At 39.7% G+C, this 11039-nt stretch overlaps 3 protein-coding genes across 3 annotated transcripts; 1 reads left to right on the top strand and 2 right to left on the bottom strand.

Moving 5' to 3' along the window:
* Window positions 1-1671: 1671 nt before the first annotated feature.
* On the bottom strand, window positions 1672-3982 carry LOC101292601. Its single transcript, XM_004299187.1, has 6 exons — window positions 3876-3982; window positions 3635-3797; window positions 3453-3546; window positions 3145-3347; window positions 2415-2525; window positions 1672-1811 (listed from the first exon to the last, which is right to left on the bottom strand). The coding sequence occupies exons 1-6, from the start codon at window positions 3933-3935 to the stop codon at window positions 1786-1788; spliced, it is 657 nt and encodes a 218-aa protein (XP_004299235.1). The 5' UTR covers window positions 3936-3982; the 3' UTR covers window positions 1672-1785.
* A 137-nt stretch (window positions 3983-4119) lies between these two features.
* Window positions 4120-9936, top strand: LOC101292309 (pre-rRNA-processing protein TSR1 homolog). Its single transcript, XM_004299186.1, has 22 exons — window positions 4120-4210; window positions 4287-4395; window positions 4479-4555; window positions 4636-4713; window positions 4827-4958; window positions 5036-5086; window positions 5165-5302; window positions 5401-5523; window positions 5658-5735; window positions 5839-5931; window positions 6003-6125; window positions 6222-6302; window positions 6600-6698; window positions 6789-6980; window positions 7486-7561; window positions 7855-7958; window positions 8045-8304; window positions 8418-8504; window positions 8585-8818; window positions 9076-9154; window positions 9274-9337; window positions 9440-9936. The coding sequence occupies exons 2-22, from the start codon at window positions 4311-4313 to the stop codon at window positions 9556-9558; spliced, it is 2373 nt and encodes a 790-aa protein (XP_004299234.1). The 5' UTR covers window positions 4120-4210; window positions 4287-4310; the 3' UTR covers window positions 9559-9936.
* A 141-nt stretch (window positions 9937-10077) lies between these two features.
* Window positions 10078-10425, bottom strand: LOC101311581. Its single transcript, XM_004301027.1, has 2 exons — window positions 10315-10425; window positions 10078-10167 (listed from the first exon to the last, which is right to left on the bottom strand). The coding sequence occupies exons 1-2, from the start codon at window positions 10423-10425 to the stop codon at window positions 10078-10080; spliced, it is 201 nt and encodes a 66-aa protein (XP_004301075.1).
* Window positions 10426-11039: the final 614 nt, after the last annotated feature.

Genomic DNA, 11039 nt, shown 5'->3' with positions numbered 1-11039 from the left:
TCGTCCTCTCTCTCTCTCTCTCTCTCTCTCTCTCTCTCTCTCTCTCTCTCTCTCTCTCTCTCCTTTTCTTCTGGGTGCAATCACCCTTCTGTAAGCACCATTTTTGGCTATGGGGTGTTAGGTTGGCTTTGATTAAATAGCATGAGTGAAAAAGAGCAGGAGGAAACTGTGTTCTTATAGGAAAGATAAGGTGCGATCCAGCCAGCCTCAATTGGGCCCCAAAGAAACTATACATGAAGCATCATCAAGGGAATAATGAAAACGTAGTTATTGCATATACACAGACTCACTAGTCACTGGTCAATCGTCATATACACTTTGGCCCCTACTCTCTCTCTCTTTCATACCCAAAATCACATTTCCCCCATAAAAAACAAAAACTCAGAAAATGAAGCAGGGAAGATATGAATTATGGTTCATTTCAGTTCAACTAATGAACTGGGGACAACAAAAGGAAAGGGACTAGTCCAATAGGATAAGTAGGAAACTACAATCACCTCTAGGTAGGGTGTCAAAATGGCAATAAAGATTATTGACCATGAAATCTAGAAGAAGATATGCTTTCGAAAACTGTGTGTTAACTGTTAAGTGCTTAGTACCAGAACCATAACAACAATACGAATCTTAATCGATAATGTGGAGCACCTAGTGTTCAAGCTAGTAAGCTTGGATGGTGTTTATATGGTGTGCATGATTAGGAAAGACTTGGACCATAATAACAACCATCAATATGCAAAAGAGATAGCTGTATGGTACAATCTGGGCCAGAGGGTGCACGTGATATCTCACCTAAGGACATGGTCGTTGTCCTAGACAAGGAAGACAAACGAGTTTGATTAGAAGGTTTTGAACCACATTTTCTTGTTCTGGGATTTGAACTATTGCCCTCTACAGCTCTACTTCTGTGTGTGTCTTCTTTTCAATGGGAGCTTCTTCGCAGTAATTTCCATTTTGAGTGTATGACACTATTAGTCCTCTTACTCTCTCTACAATGGTAAAGATCTCTGTACCTGCTTGTCTGTGCTGGTTAAGCTTAATAATCAGAGTGGAAATAAGAAAGAAAGGAGAAACTGAGATGACCATGTTATGACGGTGTTCTATAGTGCTTCGGAGTCTTGAAACTCCGGAATTGATGTAGGAGTCAGGTGCCCGTTAGATTAGCTCATTGTTTGGGAACACACAACAAACAATGACTAATATTCAAACTGTTACTTTTTGTGCGTCACGAGTCTTGACCGTTTAAAATGTGCATAAGCACGTAGGTAGGTTTCAGAAAGCGTACTGCTGAAGCTGGACCCCTTACCCAAATCGAACTTTGACAGTGACAAAACAAGGACTGGTTTTTACTTGGCTGGTACTGTGTTGGACCCCTACCCGGCCAGAACCAGCAATGAGAACCTTGATAGTTGATAGAACACCTAAGAAGCAAAAGCTTCTAACTTTAGGCATATGAAACGAGGGGATGAGATATGAAAAATATCTAATGCTCAATGTAAAAATACACAGTACAAGATCTACTTCATGTAAAAGAAAATTTTGAAGTACACAGTACAAACCCAAAATCTACGCTGCAGAGGGTCAAAAATTTGACCAGTTTTCTTTCATGCTAATTAATAATCCAAGCCAACTGTTCTCAAATAGCAAATGCTGCATGCATGACTGAAAAAGCCTGATACCATAAAACTTTATATGAAGCAAAGCTTTAAACAGTAAAATCTAGGCCTACCAATTTGTTGGTACCTTTTCATCTTTGGAAGAAACTGCCGGAGGGACACACCCTTCAGCTTACTGTAAGGTCCACGATCCTGCTCCTGTATCACAAAATCATATTGCTCAGATATCTCTGTAGAGATAAAAATACATAGACGTGTGGGGTACAAAACTACAAACATCAAGTTCTTTGTAAGCCACAAAAATGATGAGCATAGTGGGACGTATAATGTAAGGTTTAGCAACAAAGAAAATGCTTATCCATTCATTCATAGTAACAAACTGTACATATAAACAGAAGCGCGATAACATAATAATGCAGCAAATCTAATCTTAATCTTCAGCTTTATGAAGCAGACAGACACACACGTATCTCTTCTCCGGACATAATCTTCATATCTACTTATCTTGCAGACTTCAGCTTCCTAGATCACACAATTAATAACACTAGATTTAAAGAAAACTGGTATGCTTGCTATATCTGGGAGGAGAGAATTGATTATTTCAAGACTTCATAACAATGGCTTCACTATTTATATATAGGGACTCTATTGACTGTACGATCGACATACATTTTGTCATTTCATGATAAAGTAGAATAAAAGAGATTTTCGATATCTTCACTAAAAACGAACAAAGAAGTTTTCAAAATTTATAGAGATGGTTAATTGTCTCAATCATCCAGATCAGGACAAAACGCTTACCACTGATATCATCATATGAAAAATTTGAGAGCCATGAAGTTTTCATGTTATTAATATCCTTCAGCAATTTCTCATTCTCCTGATTCCCCTTCTGTATCTCAATCTGTAAAGCTGCATTACCAACAATTTGCCGCAAATTACAGATCAGTGAACAATGACAAGAATAATCGACTATGATTCATTTTGGTTACACAAAATCTCTTCTATATATGCTGGTTTGTTCTGCGTTGAATTCGGGCATAACTTGGCATAGCTTCACAAGTTCACATAATTGCTTACTTGTTATAACTTATAAGTAAGCTCTTTCATGAAATATTGACCAAACTTCATAATGTAGCTATAGCTTTATTCAAAGAACAGATTTCTATCTTTGAACTCTTTCCACTCACTTCCATATTTTCCTGACCTTTTGATATCTTAAATTCTTAATTGAAGGTAAAGCAGCAGACATGATGATCATAAACAAGTAGTGCATCCAACCAAAAAGGTCCAAAGCAGAAAAGAAGGCAAAGAGCATCTCAAAAGCTATGAGTGAACTGTATGCAGCAATGCCTGATTAGTGAACTAGGTGTAGACTTCACCTCAATAGAGGAACCTAAATCCATTTTAGTTCTGCAAGAAATGAACTCAAACCTCGAAGTACTAGAGTAATCGACGCATCTAATACATATCATTGACAGAAGACTTGTTCAAGAAAATGCATCTTTGAATGCGCAAAAGATAAACTTACCAGAGTTTCCACTGTTAAGATCTTCAAGAATCCCCTCAATAAACGCCATCATTGAGTTCTTCAAAGCATTGTTCTTCTCATCCAATATAAGCATTTCATTCTGAAGGTACTCCTTCTCAGACAGCAGAGCTCTCAGTACATTGTCACTACCCTTATCATCAATGTCCTCCTGAAATTCCATGCACAATGCCACAAACCTTTCCCTATACCAAAAACAACCACCTAACTTCAGCACATGTAGCCATCTCGTATCGAAGCGAAAAACTTATACAATTTCTATCTATGAAATGATTGAAATCTCTGCATACCGATTTTCGCTGATTCTCTCAAGAATCTCCTCCCGTTTCAATCTCACTCCATCTAATTCCCTCTCCAAATTTTCCACAGACCTCCTTAATTCATCTATTTATAATGAAAATTTTCCTAATTATGCGAATTTCAAGTATATATTAAACAAATTAGGGAAAATTTTGAGGTCTGAGAATCTCACTGGTGACGGTGACCAATCCGATGAGCTCAAACTGCGAAACGTAGAGCGTCCTGGTGAGATCGGACTCTTTCGCCGCCAAAGCGGACTCGAATTCCGAGCATTTCACGATCTCCGACTCGATCTCCCGCGTTATCTGAATGTTCGCCTCGATTTCTTCGTTCACCTGAATCCAAACAACAGTCCGATCAAGTTCAAAATCGAGCTTCACTGAGATTTGGATCGGAGAAAAATAAGCTCTCACCTGGTCAAGCATGTCCTTCAGGTATGAGATTTGGCACAAGATGGCTCCCGGATCCTCCATTTCCAAATCTCTCTTCTGTGTTTTCCAGCGGTTTCTGTTTTCAAGTTTCGCGCTTTTATTACCTCTACAGTATTTGGGTTAAATAGTCCGGCCTAGCCCAAAACGCAGCGTTTTAGTTATCCCAACCCTACAGCCGAAGCAAAACGCAGCGTTTTAGTTATCCTACAGGGTTTGTTAAACCCTCCCTCTTCTCTTCTTCTTCTTCTTCTTCTTCTTCTTCCTCTTTCCTCAGTTTGGCGGCATCATAGTGAATGAGCGGCTGTGGCATGAAATAGGTAAACCTCTCTTTCTTGCTTCTCTCTCTCCTCAGCTGCTCTGCTGTTGACTGTATTGATCGCCGGCTTGTTGCAGTGCTTTCTCTGCTTAGTTTCGGCCATGGGAGGTTCGCGAAACCAAGTGAACAAGGCTCACAAGACGCGCTTCTCGTCCAAGTCGTCGCGGAATCTGCACAAAACTTCAGGTGCTCCATACTCTTCTTCTTCTTGCTTTGTGCTTTGTTTGATAGCGATTGGGATTATGATTCGAGTGTTGTGGTGGTTTCAGACAAGGGTAGGATCGGTAAATCGGAGCACAATGTTGCAAAGGGAGCTAGAGCGGCTCGAATTCAAAGGAATAAGATGGTAACTTTGATTTTCTAACCTCCTTATTCGGTGGAATGAATTGATGCAGTAGTTGATGATTTGGCTGATCAAATTTGTAGATACGGGAGCAGAAGCGGGCAGCTCTTTTGAAGGAGAAGAGAGCTTCGAGTGGATCGGCAAGTCCTCCTCGTGTGATTGTGAGTTTTTTCTTTATTTTTTGGTTAGCTGGAATCGAATTGATAGAGAAAATGTGCTCAGGGTGCGCATTGTGGCTGTATTGATGTTCATTTTTGGCTTCTGTTAATTGCAGGTTCTGTTTGGGCTCTCCGCGGATGTGAAGCTAAATTCGCTCTCCGAGGATATTCTTTCTTTGCTGTCTCCACAAGGTTATGGAGGTGCTTTGCCTACTGTAGCTTCTTCGGAGTACAGGCTGAGAGCAACGGTATCCTGTCTCTAATTCTCTATCTTTGTCAAAGTTGACTGACTATTACTATCATCTAAACACGATTTATTGTTTAGGTACTGCAAGCACCTCATGGAGATTTGCAATCATGTCTGGAAATGGCTAAGGTAGGAAATAATGCCGCTTTGAATTTTTGTTCCCAGTCTTTCTATGCTTTTCTGAATCGTTTACTCTTTCGCTTGTAGGTTGCGGATCTCATTGCCTTTGTGGCTTCAGCAACTTCTTCATGTGAAGGAGAGTCTGACTACATAGATTCATTTGGTCATCAATGTCTTTCTGTGTTTAGATCTCTTGGTTTACCGAGCACCGTCGTGCTAATACGTGTATGTTATTGTTGTTGTTTGCCTATTCGGAAAATACTTTTCCAACTGAGAAAGTAGGTTTGCAAACCTTGACATACTTCTTTTATTCATGCATGTAGGATTTACCTACCGAGGCGAAAAGAAGACATGAGTCAAAGAAAACATGTAGTTCTAGTCTTGCTTCTGAATTTCCTGAAGATTGTAAATTTTATCCAGCTGATACAAAGGACGAGTTGCACAAGGTAATGTCTAGAGACTGTATCTTAGATGCTTTTAATGTTAAAGTTCAGGGTGTATTAGGAATCGCATGATTATGATTTCATGACATGTTTAGATAGATTGCAGTGTCTGATATGTCATTTTCTTTGTATCGTAGTTCATGTGGCTTTTTAAGGAGCAAAGGCTCTCAGTTCCTCACTGGCGAAGTCAGCGTCCTTTCCTGATGGCTCAAAAGGTGCTAGCTTTGGACCTCTTTGAGTTTTATTGTTGTATGTTAGATAGAGGTAAAAACTGAAGGTTTTTCTCATGCGATCATAAATTTCCCTTATTGAATGTAGGTTGAAATGGTAGCAGATGATATGAATCCGGGAACAAGTACCCTTCTCCTCACTGGTTATGTGCGAGCACGCAGTCTATCTGTAAATCAACTGGTAACTAGCTCACCCAGTGACTTGCATTTGGTCACATGATTTGGTAGTTATCTTATTTTCTTTTATTTCAGGTTCATGTTTCTGGTGCCGGGGATTTCCAGTTGTGCAAAATGGAAATTCTCAAGGATCCACATCCTTTGAATGCAAGAAAAGAGCAGGATGTCATGGATGCAGAAGAAGTGGATGATGTAGTGGTATGGACTGTTTCATGTTGTTAGAAGCAGTAGATGCCTATATGGTCCAAAGTAATCAATTGGAGTTCTTACTCTGTATTCTTTATCTATCTCAAGGTTCGTTCTGTGGTTCCCGATCCGCTGAAGCAGGAGGCTTTACTTGTTGAGAATGTTCCTGATTGCCTTGATAATGAACAGGTAATATTATTACAGCATTTCTTTATTAAGTATTTATAGTAGTTATCAACATAACCTTGAATAACTTATAAAAAAATATAATTGGATATCACTTATCCAGGAATAATAAAAGGAACAAATGGTGGTATATATGAGGCGTTTATATACATAACTATTAAAGAAGAATGTCCTAGTGGTGGTAAACCTCGCAAATTCTCCTAATAAGAGGCTGATATGTTTCTGAAATTTGATACTCCGTTTACTATGTGACATGGTGAATTAGGACTTTTACTTAAAACATAAGTTCTTTTTTGTCAGACATGGCCGACAGAAGAAGAAATGGCGGATGCTGAAAAAGAGCAAAAACAAAAAAAGAGGAGAAAAAAGGTTCTTCCCCGAGGCACTTCAGAATACCAGGTCTGCATTTGTTAGTTTCAATTGTTTCTTCATGTTGATGGTTTAAGTTCGAATATGTTAGTGACAGAAGATATGATATCTATGTTGCAGGCTGCTTGGATTATCAATGATACAGATGATGAGGAGTCTGTTACGGATGAAGAAGTTGATGATATGGTAATGGATGAAACAGAGAGTGGTCATCCTGGCGAAGAGGGCAATCATTCAGATCTCAGTGAGGATGAAGCTTCTTTAGACTTGAGGGACTCTGATGGAGAAACTGATGCTGATTCAGTGATGATGGTGAGTTTTGACATGTATATACAAGTGGCGAGTGAATTTTATTGTGTTACCAGCATTAGTCGTCTCTTTTGACCCATGTAATTATGTTACTGTCATTTGTAGATGTCAACATAAGGACACCAACGATTCGAACCATAAAATTGTAGAACACCATTGATGTTGTGAAGCTATTAACATACTGATTTGGCAACAAGTTTCATAAAACCACACCTTAAAGATTGAGATTAAAATGTGAATAGCATAGGTTCACCTGTGATTCCGCCTGTTCATCAGTGCTTTCTGTATCGGCTTTTGTATGAGTGGAAGGTCCTCAGAATCTCAAGATTGCCACTATGAACAGGTCCCAACTAGGTTACACTTGGATATTACTCACCAACACTCTTATTTGTTTCAACACTCCATTTTAAGAATTGCATTTGTCTGCAAGAATGCAATTCACAACATGTATTATTGCAAATTTTCTCCAATGGATCCAATACTTACCTTCTTTTGTTTTGATCTATAGGATGGTGAAAATTTGACCAAGGAACAGTTGGAGGACGAGATTAAAAAAATAAAGCAAGCCCATGCTGATGATGAGGGTACGTTATCTTTTCAAAAGCTTTCAAGAGTTCTTTTGTTCTTTGTTCAGTCAGTATTGAAGGCCAAATGTTATCTTATCAGAAATGGGACAAATAAAACCTCTTACATTATGGTTGTTTTGTTGTCAACTTGCTATTGATTTATACCCTTTCCCTGCACTATCTGTGGTTCAGAAATTAAGCTATTAGCATATTGTAATCTAATGAAATTATTTGACACTAGCTTATTGGAATCAGTGCATGTTACTGCTACATTATGTTTGGCTATTAATGGTTGTATTGTTATGTTTCAGAATTTCCAGATGAAGTGGATACTCCATTAGACTTTCCAGCTAGAAAACGTTTTGCAAAGTATAGAGGCCTCAAGTCCTTTAGGACCTCTTCATGGGATCCCAAAGTAATACTCTTGTATTTTGTAATAGTAATTCTCACTATATCTTAACATCAAGTCCCCAACTGATATACATTTTTAATGAACTCCAGGAGTCTCTACCTCCAGATTATGCTAGAATCTTTGCCTTCGACAATTTCAACAGGACACAGAAAAGCATCCTTGCTAAAGCTTTAGCTATGGAGGAAGAAAACAGGGATGATTGTGCAACAGCTAGCACATATGCAAGGCTGTACATCAAAGAAGTACCAGCTACTGTTGCTTCTAAATTATGTGTGCGCGCAACTACTATGCCTATCATAGCATGTGGCCTTTTGCAGCATGAATCCAAGATGTCTGTACTCCATTTCAGGTATCAACATTTGCGCGCTTGCCTACTTTGCATATTATGGCATGTACTGTTTCTTGCTTCTACTATTATTTTTTGCGTCGTCTCATGGTTTTATTTATCATCTTTGTTTGCAGCTTAAAAAAGCATGACAGTTACAGTGACCCTATCAAAACCAAAGATGAATTAATTTTTCATGTTGGCTTTCGCCAATTTGTTGCTAGGTAGTTTTTCTAATACCATTATCAGAACTTCTTATTGAATTCCTGCCCAGCTTTTAATTTTGATGCTTGTCAATCTGCAGGCCAATATTCTCTACTGATAACATGAACTCAGACAAGCACAAAATGGAGAGGTTCCTTCATCCAGGACGTTTTTCCATGGCGTCAATCTATGCTCCTATTACCTTTCCGGCTCTTCCTTTGATAGCTTTCAAGAGTTCTATAGGGGAGGCCACGGCACCTAAAGTTGCTGCTGTTGGTTCTCTGAGAAGCATTGATCCTGACCGGATTATTCTAAAGAAGATAATTTTAACAGGGTATGATTTACTCGTGAGTCTCGAATTATAGATATTGGTGATTTTACATCCCATCATCCCTACGCTCTTCCTCCTGTCTTATACCATGTATTGTGAAGCTCCTGGTGAATTATGTCTGGAACTCCAGACGTATACTCGGAGATCGTACCATGGCTTGTGTATTTGTTTTGTTAGTTCATAGGAGATGACCTCTAAGATACATATGTTTTACCATTGAAAGTTTTGATTTGTTGAACCTTGAGCGCACGTTGATGCAGTTATCCTCAACGAGTTTCAAAGAAGAAAGCTGCTGTTAGGTATATGTTCCATAATCCAGAGGATGTGAGATGGTTCAAGGTGAGTGAATCCTTATCATATCATTTCAATATTTCTTTTATCTTGTAATCTGTGGTACATTCTATCAAAGAAATACCGTGTGATTCGTATATGTATGAACCTTGATGTGGTGATGGCAGCCTGTGGAAGTGTGGAGCAAATGTGGGCGTAGGGGTCGCATCAAGGAGCCTGTTGGTACACATGGTAAGACAACAAACCTTTTATCTCTTTCGATTTTCCCCCCAACGTGAAAATGCCCAAATAGTTCAAGATCATTGTGATATCTCTAATACACTTATGTATCAGGGGCAATGAAATGCATCCTTAACGGCACCCTCCAGCAGAACGACACTATATGCATGAGCTTGTACAAGCGCGCATATCCCAAGTGGCCAGACCACCGCTTCCCGCTTCTTGATGCTTGATAAGTTGGTGTGTGCGTGTGTGGACGTCGTTGACACTTCCTTGCAGTGCTTCCCGATTCTGGATGCTTGATGAGAGAGTGTCCGGCCTCGTGACTGTTCTTTCTAACAGTGATTGGTTTCAAGCACGGAAGAAGGTCAACACCTCTCCATGGGAATGAAGCTCCGGTTCAGATTGTTGATTCCAAATTTCAGTTTTGCTGCTAGGATTAGTATTGTTAGTATTACGTTACTCTATATAACATCTTTTCCAACTATCAGATAGAACACGAGTTTTATATTAGTGGAGAGTGGCCATTTTCTTTGCCGTTTGTTATTGTTGTATCTTTTGAAAGATTTGGTATTGGTTCGTTCTTCTACATTTCCTCAGTTTCAGTCTGTAAATTCATGCTCAGATTTGTGATCTCGAATGCAAATGAAGCAACAATGACGATTCAACAATATAAGAACACAATGATTCAAAATTTCAGTCTCTTTTCAACTCCAGAACAACAAGAAATTAAAAAAAAAAATATGAAAGAGCTAAAGAGACTCTTCTGCAAACTCGTTCACCTTCTCCTCTTTCATCTTCAAATCATTTTGATACTTCCTCAGTCTCTCGTTCATCTTCTCCTGTATATTCACACATAACCCAACAATCCATTCAATCTTAGAAAGCCAAAAACAGGATCAATGATGCAAAATGAGGAACCCAGAAGTTGAATTTTCCAGGATCCAAAGACAGAGAGAGATTGGAAGGGAAGTGAGATAGAAAATGACCTTGTAACTTTTCTCGAGGCGGTCCATGACGTAGAAGCCGAGGGCGCCACCGAGAATGGTGCCGGAGATGATTCTGACGTAGGCCCATGTCGTAGAACGCCCCACCACCATTTTGTTCTGCTCTCTGATTTTCTCCAAGCGGCGCCGGCAGGTGGACTTGAGACTCTTGCTTCTCAGTCTCACTTGTAACATTCGACAAATGTGGGTGGGTTATGGCAGTCGGGTCAGTGACCCGAATTGCAGATTCAGTTTTAGCGCTGGGCTTTGTGTTAAGGTTCTCAATGTGGGCTCTTGGCTATATTGGACTGTGACGTTGGGATTTGAATTGGCATTCCTAATCAAGTATTGTAGTTAGTTGAAGGCCCCCATTTGGGGTACAAGGGAATGGGTAAACCAAGGTGAAGTTCAATCCTTCGAGGAGCTCTTATAGATGATTATTAGTTGAGGACTAGTACATGACTTTTTAATTTATGGTCTACGACACCCATTTTTTGATCGTATTTGGCATCTTAACCGTTCAGTTTATAGGTCTTCACCGGTATATGAAGAGCAGACTTCATTCCTTGCCAGCACTCAACGACACAAGAGAGGCAGATCGGGAGCCTCCAAAGTGCTTGTTCCTCCACCTCCAAGCCTCACCAGCCGACCAAGTCATCTTCCGGTACCACCCGACGACAATGTCACAAGGACAAGGACGGACTGCCGGAGCACCAAAGTTTCAAACC

This window comes from Fragaria vesca, linkage group LG5, assembly GCF_000184155.1.
Source record: "Fragaria vesca subsp. vesca linkage group LG5, FraVesHawaii_1.0, whole genome shotgun sequence".
Classification (NCBI taxonomy): domain Eukaryota; kingdom Viridiplantae; phylum Streptophyta; class Magnoliopsida; order Rosales; family Rosaceae; genus Fragaria; species Fragaria vesca.
The sequence above is the reverse complement of the archived record's forward strand: the minus strand, read 5'-3'. Positions and strand labels throughout refer to the sequence as shown.

Coding starts and splice junctions, on each gene's coding strand:
- LOC101292601 (XM_004299187.1), bottom strand. CDS start 3,935: ATGGAGGATCCGGGAGCCATCTTGTGCCAAATCTCATACCTGAAGGAC. Junction 3,348..3,452: donor GAGAGAATCAGCGAAAATCG/GTATGCAGAGAT, acceptor TTTTTGGTATAG/GGAAAGGTTTGTGGCATTGT. Junction 2,526..3,144: donor TCTTAACAGTGGAAACTCTG/GTAAGTTTATCT, acceptor TTGGTAATGCAG/CTTTACAGATTGAGATACAG.
- LOC101292309 (XM_004299186.1), top strand. CDS start 4,311: ATGGGAGGTTCGCGAAACCAAGTGAACAAGGCTCACAAGACGCGCTTC. Junction 4,556..4,635: donor GAATTCAAAGGAATAAGATG/GTAACTTTGATT, acceptor TCAAATTTGTAG/ATACGGGAGCAGAAGCGGGC. Junction 9,155..9,273: donor AGGATGTGAGATGGTTCAAG/GTGAGTGAATCC, acceptor TGGTGATGGCAG/CCTGTGGAAGTGTGGAGCAA.
- LOC101311581 (XM_004301027.1), bottom strand. CDS start 10,425: ATGGTGGTGGGGCGTTCTACGACATGGGCCTACGTCAGAATCATCTCC. Junction 10,168..10,314: donor GCCTCGAGAAAAGTTACAAG/GTCATTTTCTAT, acceptor GTGAATATACAG/GAGAAGATGAACGAGAGACT.